The 16,570-nt window shown below is 58.1% G+C and overlaps 3 protein-coding genes across 5 annotated transcripts; 2 read left to right on the top strand and 1 right to left on the bottom strand.

The window, feature by feature from the left end:
* Positions 1–258: 258 nt before the first annotated feature.
* On the top strand, positions 259–7,986 carry ESRRA (estrogen related receptor alpha). 3 transcript variants are annotated; one of them, XM_060158796.1, is made up of 7 exons: positions 259–378; positions 1,865–2,201; positions 5,115–5,231; positions 5,392–5,520; positions 5,936–6,103; positions 6,201–6,470; positions 6,906–7,986. In XM_060158796.1, exons 2-7 carry the CDS (start codon positions 1,877–1,879, stop codon positions 7,163–7,165), a joined length of 1,269 nt encoding a protein of 422 aa, XP_060014779.1. In that variant the 5' UTR covers positions 259–378; positions 1,865–1,876; the 3' UTR covers positions 7,166–7,986. The 3 variants fall into 3 exon arrangements, with proteins under 3 accessions (XP_060014779.1, XP_060014778.1, XP_060014780.1); XM_060158795.1 differs by lacking the exon at positions 259–378 and having other exon boundaries at positions 884–2,201; XM_060158797.1 differs by lacking the exons at positions 259–378; positions 1,865–2,201 and adding an exon at positions 2,214–4,590.
* On the bottom strand, positions 7,935–8,894 carry TRMT112 (tRNA methyltransferase activator subunit 11-2). The gene is made up of 4 exons (XM_060158798.1): positions 8,735–8,894; positions 8,537–8,638; positions 8,305–8,394; positions 7,935–8,217 (listed from the first exon to the last, which is right to left on the bottom strand). The coding sequence occupies exons 1-4, from the start codon at positions 8,810–8,812 to the stop codon at positions 8,110–8,112; spliced, it is 378 nt and encodes a 125-aa protein (XP_060014781.1). The 5' UTR covers positions 8,813–8,894; the 3' UTR covers positions 7,935–8,109.
* A 566-nt stretch (positions 8,895–9,460) lies between these two features.
* Positions 9,461–12,336, top strand: PRDX5 (peroxiredoxin 5). Its single transcript, XM_060157625.1, has 6 exons — positions 9,461–9,719; positions 10,924–11,058; positions 11,560–11,691; positions 11,764–11,802; positions 11,921–11,982; positions 12,091–12,336. Exons 1-6 carry the CDS (start codon positions 9,534–9,536, stop codon positions 12,194–12,196), a joined length of 660 nt encoding a protein of 219 aa, XP_060013608.1. The 5' UTR covers positions 9,461–9,533; the 3' UTR covers positions 12,197–12,336.
* Positions 12,337–16,570: the final 4,234 nt, after the last annotated feature.

Here is a 16,570-nt window from a genome sequence, read left to right as displayed (position 1 = left end):
GCGGCGGCTGGGCGAGGCCTTCATGAAGGCCGGCCCGCTGGCTTCGCCGGCTCCGCCCTGACACGTCCCGGAGCGCAGGCGCTGCTCGGCCCACTTGCCTGATTAGCATAGGGCGCTGGGCCACGCCCCCTGCTTTGCATGCGCACGGCCAGCCCCGCCCCCGCTGTCAGCTGGAGGAAGCGGAGTAGGAAGCGGCCGCGATGTCCTTTTGTGTCCTACAAGCCGCCGGCGGCGCCGCCGAGTGAGGGGACGCGGCGCGGCGGGGCGGCGCGGCCCGAGGAGGCGGCGGAGGAGGGGCCGCCCGCGGCCCCAGGCTCACCCCGGCGCTCCGGGCCGCTCGGCCCCCATGCCTGCCCGCCCGCCCTGCCGGGGCCCCAGGTCCGGGGGCGGAGGGGAGCGCCGCTGGAGGGTGGGCGGGCGGTGCGCCGGGGCCATGTGCGAGCGGGGCAGGGAGGCGGGCGGGGGGCGGGCTCCAGGCGGGGTCCGGCCTGGGTCACGGTCGGGACCCGGTCGAAAGCCAGACAGGGTCAGGGTCTGGGCGGGATATGGCGTCCAGGTCTTAGGGCGCCGGCCTGAGACCAGAATCGGGCTTGGGCTTCGGATCTAGTCCCAGGGCAGGGTTCAGTCCGGCACCTGGAGCATGCCGAAGTCCCAGGGGAGGGCCGGGCTGGAAGATGGGAAGGGTTTTCTGTCGGGGAAGGGGCTTTGAAGACCACGTGGGGGCGCTCGAAGGGGCCTAGGGCCACCCTCCTCTCTGGGTCAAAGGTCATCGCACTGGCAGGGGAGAACTTCCTCCTCCTTGGCGCTCCCCCATTACTTCCTGATAACCTGATAGAGGTCCCCCGCGGGCGGAGGGGGAGGGGAGGCGCAGCAACTTTAGGCAACTTCCCGTAGGTGTGCGCAGGTTGGGGGGGGCGGGGCGCCCCGTGGTGGAGGACTCTGCGGCAGCAGGAGTGTAAGAGCGAATGTGCTGGAGGGGGTGCAAGGAGGTGGAGCCACGCCCGCTGGTGTGCCTGGGGCTGGAGGTGGCGATGTGTCAGGTGTGAGAGGCTCTGAATGTGTTTCCACGAGGGACTATGCCTGTGTGTGTGTGTGTGTGTGTGTGTGTGTGTGTGTGTGTGTGTGAGTGTGGGGCATGGTGAGAGTGTAAGAGTGTGTGAGCCAGAGTGTGATTATGAGCCTTGGGTGTGACTGTTATGGGGTGTGCACTTCAGGAGGAGTGTGCGAAGGCAAACGGGAGCATGAGTGAGTGCTGGGGTTTGGGAAAGGACATGTGTGAGCGTGAAACTGCCCAGGAGAGTGATTGTGTGTGAGCGTGTGTGTGCAGGTGAGGACACCTGAGGACCCAGGTGAGTGGGAGTGTGAGGGTGTAAACACACGCACGCGTGTGTGAGCACATCAACTACCCTTGGGTTTGTGTGCCTCAGTTTAGTTTCTCTCTTGAATGGAGGATACCCAGGTGTGGGGGAGATCACTGAGCTCTCTAACATCTGGAGAAAATTTGAGAGGTATCTCACTCCTGGCTGGGGATTCCAGACGGGGTTGAAGGTTGCTTGGGCACTTAGGTTACCCTATTCCTTGGCCTGGGTGGGAGTAGGGGGTTTCCAAGCCTTCTGCAGTTTCCCAAGTGGGAGACCGGCTGTCAGTTACTGGCTCTGGAGACTCTGTTTCCATGGCAACAGTCGCGGGCGGGGGGGGGGGGGGTGGCTCTTCATGGGCAGCCTTCCTTGGACTCTGTCCCCCCCACCCTCTTGCTGAGCCTGGAAGCCTGGCCCCAGGCCTGGGGTTGGGCAACCAGGGTGACAGGGTGTCTCCATCCCCCATCCCAGGGCCTCCCTGTGACCTGACGGGTCTCTTCCCGCAGGTGACCAGCGCCATGTCCAGCCAGGTGGTGGGCATTGAGCCTCTCTACATCAAGGCAGAGCCAGCCAGTCCTGACAGCCCAAAGGGTTCCTCGGAGACTGAGACTGAGCCCCCCGTGGCCCTGGCCCCTGGCCCAGCTCCCACCCGCTGCCTCCCAGGCCACAAGGAGGAGGAGGATGGGGAGGGGGCTGGGCCTGGCGAGCAGGGTGGTGGGAAGCTGGTGCTCAGCTCCCTGCCCAAACGTCTCTGCCTGGTCTGTGGGGACGTGGCCTCCGGCTACCACTATGGTGTGGCATCCTGTGAGGCCTGCAAAGCCTTCTTCAAGAGGACCATCCAGGGTGAGCCCCCACCCCGCTCCTGTGCCCTTTGCCCTCTGGGCCTGGCGCTCCCCAGTTGGTGCACTGCTGGGTGGCAGTAGGCCCCCAGGCTGCCGTGGTACCCCACTTGGGGTTGGCAGCCTGGAGTTCCCAGGCCCTCCTACCTCCCAGGAACGTCCTTTCCCTTAAACGTTAAATAAAGCCACCAGGATGTGTTGATGGATTGGATGCGGGGTGTGAGAGTGGGACTCAAGATGCCTCCTAAGTTTCTGGGTACTCTAGGCCCAGCACCTTCCACAGCGGCTCTGACGAATTCAAAGCAGCCTCTGCTTGCTCCTAAACTTTACTCTTGCTTCCAGCAGCTGCTGGCCTCTCACCAGCAGAGAACATGCCCCCTTTTGTGCTGATTTCCCCGAAGCAGCATGAGCACAAGGCAGGTTTTTACGGGTAACTGAGAGTGGCTATGTCGTACTTCAGCACCTAACTTTAAAAAGACTATTAGGCATCCCTGCCAGTAGTACTCACTGAATTTTTCTCACTCAGGAGAGCATATCAAAATACGAGTGAGCAAGATGGTGATGTAATAAGCATTATTTGGGATGTGCCCTTTACTTATATTACTTATATTTTTATATAAACCATTGGTTACTTGGGGGTTATAACATGTAGCCTCTCTGAGAACATTTCTTGAGTGCCAGGCACTGTGTCCTGTTACGTTTATGCTCTCAGTTACCCACACAGCAATCTCTAAGGTGCCAGCACTGTTATAACTCAAGCCCAGAGAGGTTTTCAAAACTTTGTTCAGGTCCCACAGGTAGAAAAATGGCAGAAACAAGATACGAACTTGGGTCGATTGAGGTCCAGAGCTAAGCTCGTGAAGGCCAGACTGTTGCCTCTGCTCATTACTAATTGAACTTTGGACAGATGCCTCACGACTGATTGTGACATTCTAGCAAGTTTTGACTTGGCTGAGACCCGCTGGTCTAAAAGCTCCGTGCTCCCTTCTGGCCCTGAAGACCTGAGCCAACAGGTCCAGGTCCGGGTCCAGGTGTCTCCTACCCACCCTGGAATGCTTCGTTCTCTGTTGACAAATATTTATCGAGCACTAGCCATAAATAGTGATCATTTATTGAGCATTTAGGTGCTGTGAGCCGTGTTAAATGTCTTACCTTGATTTTCCCATTTAGTTCTCACAACTAACCTTTGTAAGAAGTAGTTTTTTTATAAAGTTTTATATTTATTTATTTATTTAATTTATTTATTTTTGGCTGCATTGGGTCTTCGTTGCTGCATCCGGGCTTTCTCTAGTTGCGGCGAGCGGGGACTACTCTTCATTGCGGTGGCTTCTCTTGTTGCGAAGCACGGGCTCTAGGCGCGCAGGCTTCGGCGTTTGTGGCGTGTGAGCTCAGTAGTTGTGGCTCGTGGGCTCTAGAGCCCAGGCTCGGTATTTGTGGCGCACGGGCTTAGCTGCTCCGCTGCGTGTGGGATCTTCCTGGACCAGGGCTTGAACCCGTGTCCCCTGCATTGGCAGGCAGATTCTTAACCACTGCACCACTGGGGAAGCCCAGAAGTAGTTTTTAATCATCCCAGTTTTACAGATGGGAAAACTGAGGGTTCGAGGGCTTAGGTGTGGGACTTGCGCAAGGTCACACCATTGGTAAGTGGCAGCCTCCAGGATCCTTGCTCTTCACAAACTTGTGCTCTGCTGTCCTGGCCACTGTTCCCGGTGTGGGGGCATAGCTGGGACTAAGGCAGGATCGCTCCTGTCCTCAAGCAGTTTACATTCCAGCAGAGGGGAGAGAGAGAGAAAACAGTGAACTGCACACAGTTGTTACAGTACAGCTGCGGTGACTGCTGGAGGGCGAGGAGCAGGGTGTGTGCCAGGGAACCTGGCTGGGTCTGGGACTCTGGAGTGCCTCCCTGAAGAGGTGTCTTGAGCTGAAGAAGCCCAGGTAGGGTGTAGGAGGAAGCAGGCTGTGAGGAGAAATGCACCACTGGACCGCTTAGGGAACTCCCTGTCTTAGGTTTAATAGGATGTCTCTGTGTTGACAGTAACCTAAGGAGGCAAAGACAGAGCAGGAGGGGAGGTGACAGTGACTCTGGTCAAGGGTAGAAACAGTTGCCAGGGGCAGAAGAGGGGCGCTTCTGGACATAGTAGGAGGTGAAGCCCACCAGGATCTGTCAGTGGGTTGGGTTTGGGGTGTGAGAGAGGAATTAAAAATGTCTCCTAGATTTCTGCTTGAGCAGCTGGACAAATGGGGTTGCAGGTTTTGGAGGGGTAGGTTGGGGGCTCCATCTAGAACTGCATAAGTTTGTAGTGTCTTCCAGGTGCGCAGGAGGAGGCAGTGGGATACGTCTAGAGTTCAGGCTGGTCTAGGCCAGAGACGGAGATTTGAAAGCCCATGACTTGGTGAGCTCACCATTTGAGTGAGTCAGTGGAGACAGGTCGGAGGGGTCTTCAATGGAAGGAGCGTGGGCCGATGCACAGAAACCACAAGGTGGCAATGAGGTGGGAGGAAAGCCGGGAGTGTGGTTTCCTAGAAGCAAAAGAAGAAAAGTGTTTCTAGGAGGGATCAATGGCATTAGATGCTCCATTGGGCCAAATGACATAAGGATGAGAATTGACCGCTTGATGTAGCAATGTGGAGGCCACTGTGGCCCTTGATGAGAGCAGCACAGCCCAGAAACGTGACTTGACAAGAAGCTTGGGCCAGGTGCAGCCCGACTCCTCTGGTCCCAGCCCCTCCCTTGCCCAGGCCGGGGCCCCTAGCCCAGTGGCCTGTCCCTTCAGTGCTCGGGCTTCCCTGCCCCATTCACAGCACTCCTGCTTTCCCCAGACCTGTGCTTACCTGGGGTGAGTCAGGGGACTCCTGTCCGCTGGGCCTCCTCTGGGCCCTGGGAGGCCGCCACTGGAGCCCTGCCTCTTCCTGGCAGGGAGCATCGAGTACAGCTGTCCAGCCTCCAACGAGTGCGAGATCACCAAGCGGAGACGCAAGGCCTGCCAGGCCTGTCGCTTCACCAAGTGCCTGCGGGTGGGCATGCTCAAGGAGGGTGAGCGCTGGCGGGGGCCTGGGCAAGGCGTGGGGGCTGGGCGCAGGGGGTTGGGCTGGGCAAGGCCTGGGAAGTTCCTGGCAGACTGGGCTGGGCAGGTGGGCTCTGGAGAGCAGGCCAGCCCCAGCCCCACGGACACAGCCCTGTCCTACAATTCAAGGGGTACGTCTGGACCGTGTCCGGGGTGGGCGACAGAAGTACAAGCGGCGGCCAGAGGTGGACCCGCTGCCCTTCCCAGGCCCCTTCCCTGCTGGACCTCTGGCAGTAGGTGGAGGCCCTCGGAAGACAGGTGAGAGCACAGTGGGGTCTTTGGGGGCTCTGGGGTTGGGGTGGAGCTCGGACATGGGAGACCTGTCTGACGTCATTTACCCGGGATAGTAGTTATCTTGGGCACTGGGACCCAAATCTTCCCTTCATCTATTCGTTTACTCATTTCCCCCAAGAAGTATTTACGAAAATATCCTTTTCTATGTCAGGCCTCGAGCAGTACAGCTGGGAGCAGGGAGTTTTCTGACACTCAGAACCTGTCCACAAACAGACGCTTTCCCTGGGAGATAGTGTAGCCCTTCCCGGAGAGAGGTGTCAGCCTGGCTGGCCAGTGGCTATTGAGGAAGGCCACGGGGGGACTGACGCTGGGAAGATGCTTGACCCTGAAGTGCTGGCAAGGTGATGAATTTGAGTGCCACTTTCAACTATCGCTGCAGCCCCGGTGAATGCACTGGTGTCCCACCTCCTGGTGGTTGAGCCTGAGAAGCTGTATGCCATGCCCGACCCAGCGGGCCCTGATGGACACCTCCCAGCTGTGGCTACCCTCTGTGACCTCTTTGACCGAGAGATCGTGGTCACCATCAGCTGGGCCAAGAGCATCCCAGGTAGAGGGCCCGGGCGATGTGGGGCTTCCCGGGGTGGGCGGGGCCATGCCTGCTCTGGTGCCTTGCTCAGCCAGCTCTGCCCCCCACTGCCCTCCAGGTTTCTCGTCACTGTCGCTGTCTGACCAGATGTCAGTTCTGCAGAGCGTGTGGATGGAGGTCCTGGTGTTGGGTGTGGCCCAGCGGTCGCTTCCACTGCAGGATGAGCTGGCCTTCGCCGAGGACCTGGTCCTGGATGAAGAGGGGGCTCGAGCAGCTGGCCTGGGGGAGCTGGGGGCTGCCCTGTTGCAGCTGGTGCGGCGACTGCAGGCCCTGCGGCTGGAACGCGAGGAATACGTTCTGCTGAAGGCCCTGGCCCTCGCCAATTCAGGTGAGTCTGGGGCAAGTACTGACAGGTCTCTCTGTAAGGCCCTCTGGTTTTTAACTCTGATGGTGGCACAGTCCCATTTTGCAGACAAGGAAAACTGTAGCTTAGGTGAAGAAAGAACAGTGACTTCCTGAAAGTCACAAAGCCGGGCAAGGACAGGTCCAGGGACTGCATGCAGGATTTTGAACCCTGGTGTCCATACTTTTGTGGAAAGGTGAACCATTTAGCGAGAGAGAAGGTGATGGGGACAGGAGATGGCCATGGCCATGGCCGGGGGAGAAGGGGCGGGCCTTGGCTGATGGGCGGAGCAGTGGGTGGTGCTTCAGCAAATCCTTGTCTGGCTCCTGGTTGGGACCCATCCAGCGGTGCCCAGGCAGATGTGGTTCTGCCCTTTCTGGAGACGGCCCACGTCAACAGCTCTCTCACCTTTCCTTGCAGACTCTGTGCACATTGAAGATGCTGAGGCTGTGGAGCAGCTTCGAGAAGCTCTACACGAGGCCCTGCTGGAGTATGAAGCTGGCCGGGCAGGCCCCGGAGGGGGTGCTGAGCGGAGGCGGGCAGGCAGGCTGCTGCTTACACTACCGCTCCTTCGCCAGACGGCAGGCAAGGTGCTGGCCCATTTCTATGGGGTGAAGCTGGAGGGCAAGGTGCCCATGCACAAGCTGTTCCTGGAGATGCTTGAGGCCATGATGGACTGAGGCGAGGGCTGGGCACAGGTGGGGGTGCTGGCAGGACCCGCCCAGCACGGGGTCAGCCCCAAGGGGGCAGAGCTGGGGTCTGGGCAGTGCCACAGCCTGCTGGCAGGGCCAGGGCAACACCATCAGCCGAAGCAGGCCCTATGCCCTCCCCTCCCCCCAGGGGGTGTCAGAAGCTGGGAACGTGCATGCCCAGGCTCTGGGCACAGTGCTGCCCCTCGCAAGCCATAACGTGCCCCCAGGGTGTAGGGGGCCTTGCGGAAGCCATAGGGGGCTGTAGGGGACGTGTGTGTGCGTGTGTGTGCGTGTGTGTGTGTGTGTGTGTATGTGGGGTGGGGGGGGCAGAAGCCTGATCTCAGGGAGGGAAGGGAGTGGAGGCCACAGGCTCCCAGTGGGTGATGCTTTTGCTGCTGCTTAATCCGACTCCCTCTCCAGAACAGAGAGGGATTTGGAGAGCAAAGGCCCCTGCTCCCTTCGCTCCTTTCCTCATCATTTGCATTGGGCATTACTGCCCCCCCCCCCTTGAAGCAATAACTCCAAGCAGGCTCCAGCCCCTGGGCCCCTGGGGCGGCCAGGGCGCCCACATCAGCTCCCACCCAGCCTCCTCACGGGGTAGGGAGAGCACTGTCTCTATGCCCTGCAGAGCAATAACACTATATTTATTTTTGGGTTTGGCCAGGGAGGCGCAGGGACATGGGGCAAGCCAGGGCCCAGAGCCCTTGGCTGTACAGAGACTCTATTTTAATGTATATTTGCTGCAAAGAGAAACCGCTTTTGGTTTTGAACCTTTAATGAGAAAAAAAATATAATACCGAGCTCAAGAACACCGTGTGTTTGGTGTGTCACTGGACCAAGGGTTGGGGATACACAGGATAGAAGTAGCAAACAGGATATATGTAAACAAAGATACACGCGCTCACAAAATGAAAAACGGGCCTGGCACGCTTTTAAGTCTCAGTTTCCTCATTACTCAGCAGCATGTTGGGGATCCCACGGCTGATGGGGAACAGACGTCCCGACTCTGGGCATTGCAGGGTGCCCTCCAACACATCCACCTGCAGGAAGAGGGGAAGAGAGCTGAGCACTGACAGCCTCCAGGTGTGGGTGTATGGCCAGGAAGCAAGTAATGGGCTGGTTCTCACCTCCAGCAGAACGTGGTGCATCTTTCTCAGAAATCTCTCGTCATGCTCATATCCCTGAATCGGCTCTTTGGGCACCTCGACCAGATGCAACTGTGGGCAAGAGGCCCAAATCATCTCTGGGTATCCCCGTCACTCGCCCTGAGGCCAGGCTCCCTGGCCTGGTGTAAAGGACTGCGGTGAGACCACCCCCCCCCCACCCAAGGTGTGCACGGGAGAAAACGAGGGTCCTCACGGCGTCCGCAGCCTCCAGAAGCGCCGCCCACTCCACTTTGGGTATCATACGAGCTACGAAGTCGGGGTTGAACTCCACAGGGCTGATGCGGACCTCGGTGGCCTGCGCGATGGAGAGATTTAGTTAGGCAGGGACCAGATCTTGGTTCTCCTACCCCTGCCCCCAGGAGAGGGGCCCGAGATCTCCCCCGGCCGGTACCTGGAGGCGCAGGGGGAAGCCACGGGGCCCCACCCCCCGCACATGCGAACTCAGCAGGTTGTGGGTGAGCAGCTTCATCTCGACGCTACGCGCTCTCGCAAAGACGGAACCGGAAGGAGGGCGGAGTCCCCTGGCGTCATTTCCGGGGCTGCTCCGCTCTATCCTATTGGACAGCTGGCAGGAGCGGAACCGGCGAACTTGCTAGAACTTCCCGTGCTTGCCGGAACGGAGGTCGGATGGGATCAAACGCTGCTCCCGGAAGCGTTTTGGCAGGAGATTGCTACGGCGCAGGCCCAGTGGTTTTGGCTGAGACAAACCTCAAATTGCTACAAGTCGTGTACAACGCAAATATGTAAAACAACTGCAATGCAGGGGCCTTCGTGGAATGCAAAATAAATATGCTTTACTCCTACACAGGCGCCTGACACCATCGTTCCTCGCCCCTTGCTTCGGTTAAGGAACGGAAATACTGCCCCAGTCCGTAAATTATGCCAATCAAAACAGCAGCACCCTATGCTTGCATGCAAATAAGCTGCGCGGCAGCCGAAAGCTCCACCCATTTGCAAGTGCGCAAGTGAGCTAGTCCCTAATGCAGATAAGCCGAGCCGTGTCGAAGACTCCGCCTTGCGCGCGGCGCCCGCGCCTGCGCAGTGGAGGCGCCGCGCAGGGGGCCGGGGCGACCTACGCCCCGCCTTTTGCTCCGCCTTTCGCAGGATTGCGTGGTAGCATCTTTGTCCCGCCCAGCCTTCTACCTTAGCCTCGAGGCAGGGGCGGGGCAATTGTGGTTTCGAGACCCGGCATGCCGCTGGCGTGGCTGCGCATCCTGGGCAGTAGAGCGGGCTCGGCGGTCTCCCGGCCGGCCGTCGCTGAGTGTGCGGCAGCGGCAGCAGCGGGAGCCGGAGGGTGCGTGAAAGGAGGCCTAGAGTGGACGCTTGGCGGGGTCCGAGGTTTCAGAAGCGCTGCTGTAGCCATGGCCCCGATCAAGGTGACCGTTGGCCCAGCCAGGCCTGACCTCTTCGCGGCCCCCCCGCCCCCCGCCTATTTCCCCAAGCCCCTTCGTCCCTCTTGTCTGGGGGAGAGTCACCCTCTTTCTTACCCTCCGGACCCCTCCCCGCTGCCCTAGAGGCTCCTTCCGCCGTCTGTCCCCCCCCCCCATCCCTTCATCAAGACCCTGTGGCTGCAACGTTGTTGCCAGTTTTAGGGGCCTCGTGCTCCATCTCCTGGGACAGTCAAGGCTTTTGAGCCTTCCCCTCATCTCCCTTCCGCATCCACCTTGGGACACCAGTGTTGAGTCTTCACCATTTTCAGGAGGTTGAGTACCATGGCTTCCCACCTTATGGAACCATCTCCTTTACCCTTTTCAATCCCCATATGTGCCCTCCTCCATACCTTCCCGCCCCCACTGCACTCCTCTCGTGGCTAATTCCCACGCTTCTGAGTTTTTCACCCTTCTCATCTTCTGGAACCATCCCCAGCTCCTTGGGACTCCCCTTTGCCCCACAGTCTTCTGAGATCTCCCCCCTCCTTCTGCATCCTGCAACCAACTGCTGGGTTTCTCAGAGGCACTCCCCTCACCCCTGACTTTCCCCCCTTTTCTCTACCTTTTCTGGCCCCATGAAGCCCTCACACACTCCCAGGTAGACTGATCCCTCCCCCTTCAAGAGATTCCTTCTTTTATTCTCTACCCTCTGGATGTAGGAATCTGCACCCCACTCCCCAACTTTCCCACCTTCTGCTGCCTTCCCTTTTTCTCTTCTTGAGGGTGGGACACTCAGCCGTGGCCGGGATCCCCTCCCTCCATGTTGTCAGGGCCTCCTCCCCACCTCCTCCTGCCCATCTACCCCAGTCCTTTCCTGTAACTCAGGTTGTTTACTCAACCTCTTGCGACACCTGGAGAGGCCTCTCGCTTTTTCTGTTGTCACCAACTGGCCCTTAAGAGGAATAGGGCCACCTTGAAACCTGGAGCATGTGGGGTAACCAGGTGGTTGCTGGGAAGGGACCTCTGGAAGCTCTGACAGGGTTGGACTTTCCCGCGGGGTGTCAACCCTGGCTCCACCGGACCAGGCAGGGCTACTTGGCCCTTTGTCCGCCATCCACCATCCGCACAAAGGGCCAAGGAGGCACCACCATCCGGGTGCCTCCTGCAGCGCCCCCCCCCCGACTCCTTACCTTGGTGTCATTCCCTCTAGGTGGGAGATGCCATCCCATCGGTGGTGGTATTTGAAGGGAATCCTGGGAACAAGGTGAACCTGGCAGAGCTGTACAAGGGCAAGAAGGGGGTGCTCTTTGGAGTCCCTGGGGCCTTTACCCCTGGCTGTTCCAAGGTGAGGGCTGCCCTTCTGGGGCTCAGCAGTTGGGATCTTGTGTACATGTTTGTATTGTTCATTAGTCCTTTACATAGTCCTGGGGTAGCTTGTACCAAGAGGATGTAGATGACGTGACAGTTAAAAAACCGTTATTGGGTTTTTAAAAAAATAAGTTGAGGCTGTGAACAGGTACCAGGAATGTAGGAGAAAAGGTGATGCAATGAAATCCAACACCTCTCATTGATCCTGCTGGGTGACAGGCACAGTGGAAGGGACTTGGGACTTGGGTAAATGAGACATAGTCCTGCCCATGGAAAGTGCATGGTCTTGACCAAGGAACACTTAAGTTTGGATCTGAGCGTCCTAGTGGCCAAGGCAAAAAGGAACTGTGGCTTACACAGTTCTCATTGTCTGATCAAAGCTGTTGAAGTAGGGAAGTGAGGAGGGCCTAGAGATGAAGGGTAGGCTGAGGAGCAGAGGCAATTGTCCATCTTCTGAATCTTTGTTTCCCCTCCCCAGACCCACCTGCCAGGGTACGTGGAGCAGGCTGGCACCCTGAAGGCCAAGGGGATCGAGGTGGTGGCATGTCTGAGCGTTAATGATGTCTTTGTGACTGAAGAGTGGGGGCGAGCGCACAACACAGAAGGCAAGGTGAGGTGTGGGTCCTGCGGGGTATCAGGGGCCAAGCAGGAGATTTTTCTTGTGACCTTACTTTCTCCTTAGGTTCGGCTCCTGGCCGACCCCACTGGGGCCTTTGGAAAGGTGAGTGCACCCGGCCCCCCAGCCTCCATCTTGGAAGCAGGGACTTGGAGGGACATGGCCAGTGTGGGGACCAGCCAGGTCTGGGAGTTCCTGACCTTTCCTTTGCTTCTCCTTTCAGGAGACAGATTTGTTACTAGATGATTCACTGGTGTCCCTCTTTGGGAATCGACGGCTGAAGAGGTAAAAGCAGGAGGGTTTCCTGTGCGGTTCCCCTGCTACCCCGCCTGTCTCCATTCCCAGCCTCCAGGCCCAGGCTGTTGCAGCTGGCCCGGCCCTTCTTTCTGGCAGGTTCTCCATGGTGATAGAGGATGGCATCGTGAAGTCCCTGAACGTGGAGCCAGATGGCACGGGCCTCACCTGCAGTCTGGCCCCCAGCATCATCTCACAGCTCTGAGGCCTTGGTCCCAGGTGTACTCCTTCTGTTCTTGCCTATTTCACCTGCCCAGCCCTGGGCAGAGGGCCCCAGCCTAGCCTCAGCTGGGGCTACTCAGTTGGAACTTCGGCCAGATTTCTGTAATAAACACTTCTGGTTCACGTCTGTCTCCTTGATTTTGAATTCCTGCTTTTCTCAGGGCCAGGCCTCATTGACAGTCAAGCTGTGAGGGTAGTGGGCAGGTGCTGAAGGGGGGACTAGTAGGGAACCCTGATTTAACTTAGGAGGTAGTCAGAGAAAGTCCCTTGAACGAGGTGTTATGAAGCCTCCATCTGCAAGCTGAGAAAGGGCCAGTGGTCTGAAGAGTGAGGGAAGGAGCAGTCGTGCAGGGGGAGCTCACCTGGGAAGGCCCTGGGCAGACCTGGGCTTGCCTAGGGCCCGTGACCTTTTGCATCCGATACCTGGGTGATGGATGATCTCATTTTGACTGTAGACCTCAGGGTAGAAACTTTGTCCCAAGGCCCCCCCGACACCTGGGCCAAACCTCAGCTCCACCATTCTTTCAGATTCTGCTGAACCCCTTCTGGGAGCACCCACATCCCAAGAAGGGCCCCTGGCCACGTGGGACCATCTGATGGGCAGAAGGAGCTCCATCCGTGGAGGCAGTGCCGGTTCAGTCCGGGGGCTTCCTGGGAGCAGAGTCTAGGTGAGCTGTAGAGGGGAGGAGATGCTCGTGAGACCTGCCCAGCAGTGGGTGTACTGTGAGGGGCTGGGGGTCAGGGAGGCCAGCGGGGCTTGGGGCTGAGGTCCATGGCTGTCTGCAGGCCCTGCCCCCTTGGGCCTCTGCCTCTTGTCCCTGGGAAGCCCTGTGTCTGGCAGCAGACAGTGATTATTAGACACCTGCCGTGTTGAGGAGCTCACAGCCTAAGGGAGGCAGGTACTCGAGTTAAACTACAAATCCTCGCCACGACCCTGTGGGATGTGAGCTCTTACTGCTGTTACGGCACAGAGAGGTTAGGTAGGTAGGCCTGGCTCACCCAGCCACTTCAGAGGAACTTGGACTTGGCCCCTGGAAACTTGACTCACGTGTGGCACCGACCTGCCATGTGCCCTGTGAGCACCAGGCTCCGAGGGGCCCTCCCTGCCCTGCCCGGCCATCTGTGGAGGCTCAGGGCAGGTGCAGAGCTGCCTAGGGCAGGCTGAGAGGTCTCAGAGGTGGTCAAGGAAAGGCCTCTTGCAGGACACAGCCCTTGAGGCGGTGGGACCAGTGCTCCAGATGGAGGGAGCAATGTGACCATAGGTATGGAGAGTGGAACAGCCCCAAGGTGCTGCAGCGCTGGGGCAGCTGAATGAGAGGATGCCGGGAGGGCAGCCCTGTAAGCTGCTTACCTTTCACCCTGCGGGCCCCTCAGGCCAGTGAAGGATGCCTGCACGGCAGCGACAGGTCAGATTCCTACCTGGGCTCCCGTGTGGACGTAGAGCTGAAGCGGGGCGAGCAGGGGAGAGGCCAGTGCGGGGCAGGATTGATGACCGAGTGATGTCCGGGAGGTGGGTGCTGGGACGGGGGGACCTGTGGGTGTTGGAGGGAAGGGTGAGTCCAGGGGACCACTCGGCCGGAGGTCTAAGGGGTGGTGTCCCTGTGGGTGGGCCCTCAGCAGGGGGCCAGCCTCCCTGCAGGGGTCCCAGGTGCTCAGCCTGCCTGAGATGGCCGGCCCACTGACCTTTGTCCCTTCGGTTCTCTCCCACAGTCTGTCACCCCTCAGGGGTCCTGGGCTGGGGTGGGGCAGGGGGCTGACCACCCCTCCAGCTTCCCAAGCCCTTGTAACCTGTCCCTGCCAAGCCCTGGGTCACAGTGCTGTCCTGGACCGGACGGTGGGAAGGCCCTTTCTTTCCCGGACACCATCTCTCAGTCTTCGCATCATACAAATGAGGAAACTGAGGCGTATGTAGTTTCCTCCGTGGTCACCTGTGCGCACACCAGGGAGTGGTTTGGAACCCCTGGGACCCAGGTGGAGGGAGCACGAGAGTCAGCAGCTGGGCTCTCAGAGCCGGGTGTCTGCTGGTGTAGATGGCAGGTCAAGTGGGCCCCCTGTGGGCTACCCTTATTCCTCTTCCCAGCAGACCTTGTGCCACTCTGGCAGCTCCCCACTCTCAGGACAAGCCCAGTCTCCATGCATGCCACTCAGCTGCCTCTGTTCCTCCACTCCTGGCCTCATGTCTGGGCTGGCTGAAGTCCAGCGAGGCCTCTGAGAGGAAGTGTCCCCTCCAGGGTCCTGTTGCCACTGGCTGGGCCTTTAGGGCAGGATGAGGGGCTTCCAGGGCCGGGGTGGCCCCTTCGGACGGCATGATGGGAGCTCGGTGTGGGTGGAGGCGGCCCTTTGGCCTCAGTGGCCCTGGATGCTGGCCGTGTGGCTCAGCTCTGGTGTGGTGGGTGTCCTGTGAGCTGCTCCAGGTGCTGGAGTGGCCGAGATCAACCATCTCATGGTAAGAGCATCCGGCAGATCTCCACCTGCAGGGCGGACAGGTCAGATTTCAGGCCTATAGATAAGGGCAGGCCAGGCCACGGTGGCCTAGACCAGCAGGTTCTGGAGGCCTGAGGCTACACGTGACAGAGCACTGTACGTGACCTGCCTGGGCTGTTGGTGGCCTAAAGGCCAACATTAGAATCAATCAACCAACCCTCAAACATTCACCCGACACATCTGCAAGTAAAACTCCCCGGCATGTCCTGACCTGCCCAAGGCCACAGCAACTTCTACCTAGAAGGTCAAGGATTTTGCTCAGTATCAGCGATTCTGAGCCTTTTCTGGGTCAGAAATTCTTTTGAAGTATTGCTAAGAGCAATGCCCCTTTCCTTAGAAAATGCATGTTTGAATACGTGTGCACACACATGGACACCTACATGCTCTTTAAAAGTTTCAAGGAACTCCCAAAGTCCTACCAGAATTCCAGGTGAGCCCCGTCCCCGACCTGGGACGCATCATAGCAGAGCGGGGTTGCCAGGCCTCGGGCTCAGACCACCAGACTGTGAGTCCCAGCCTGCTACTAAGGAGCTGGGGACCTTGGGCGGGCTATTTGGTTTTCCTTGACCCCGCTTCCCTCATCTTTAGAGTGAGAATAATCCAACTCACCTCATAGGGTCATTGTGGGGAATGCATGAGACAGTTTACGTAAAGCGTTTGGCGCAGTGCCTAGCACTCAGTAAGTGCCCAATACACGGCTGGAATAAAAAAGAAAAAGAACCCCCGCTCTCCACCATGCAGCCTTCATGTTGGCAGGGAAAGAGCTAGGAGTTAGGAGAGAGGCCAAATCCCAGGCCTGTCCTTGATGATTCCCGTTCTGTGCCCCTCTGGGCCTCAGTTTCCACATCAGTATAATGGGGCTAGTGATTCTCTTATCGTCCAATGTCTCTAGGCTCCCAGGATCTCCTTATGTTGTCCGGCACCCAAAGCCTCACCAGACGGAGCTGGGAAGACATCTCCAGGGGAATCTTTGTCATCTCCTAGAGAATCAAACCCGGGCTTCTGAGAGCACGAGAGGGCTGGAAGGGGTCCCAGCATTTCTGGCCTAGACTAGGCTTGGGCTCAGCCATGCAGGCACCATGATTGGGAGCCCTGGAGGCTACTGGCCCCAGGAGGACACACCCTGCTGGTCTTGGTTTGGGTTTGGCTGCACAGGCATAGAGGAGTGACAGCAGAGAAAGTGTGTGTGTGTGTGTGTGTGTGTGTGTGTGTGCGCGCGCGCGCGCGCACGCGTGTGTGTACATACATGTATTTGTATAACTTCTAGAGAAGTTTGGGTAGCATCTGTGTGAAGGCACAGATTTTTGGTGCTAATAAACATGCGTATTGATCTGTTATGTTAATATTTGCACCAACTCTGCCTGCTTGAGCTGGGAATCATATTTTTTTCTTAACACAGGTAAGGTGCCCTGCTCAGGGTAGGGAATGTGGGAAATATTCAACATGTGTTTTGGGAAGGAGTAAAAAGTGCAGAGAGGGAGACAGAAAGCTATCTTCTCTCCAGCTTCTTGGATATTGGTTCCCATTGTTCCAGCATAAACTTGACTATAGCGGTTCTTAATTAGAACTAGACTTGCTGACACTTCCCTGGTGGCGCAGTGGTTAAGAATCCACCTGCCAATGCAGGGGACACGGGTTCGAGCCCTGGTCCGGGAAGCTCCCACATGCCGCGGAGCAGTTAAGCCCATGTGCCACAACTACTGAGCCTGCGCTCTAGAGGCTGCGAGCCACAACTACTGAAGGCAATGAAAACTAGCCCCCGCTCGCCGCAACGAGAGGAAGCCCCCGCGCAGCAACGAAGACTCAACGCAGTAAAAAAATAAATAAATAAAATAAATAAATTTAAATAAATAAATAAAAGTGAACAAGTCAG

Source organism: Lagenorhynchus albirostris, chromosome 9 (assembly GCF_949774975.1).
Source record: "Lagenorhynchus albirostris chromosome 9, mLagAlb1.1, whole genome shotgun sequence".
NCBI classification, from domain to species: domain Eukaryota; kingdom Metazoa; phylum Chordata; class Mammalia; order Artiodactyla; family Delphinidae; genus Lagenorhynchus; species Lagenorhynchus albirostris.
The sequence above is the reverse complement of the archived record's forward strand: the minus strand, read 5'-3'. Positions and strand labels throughout refer to the sequence as shown.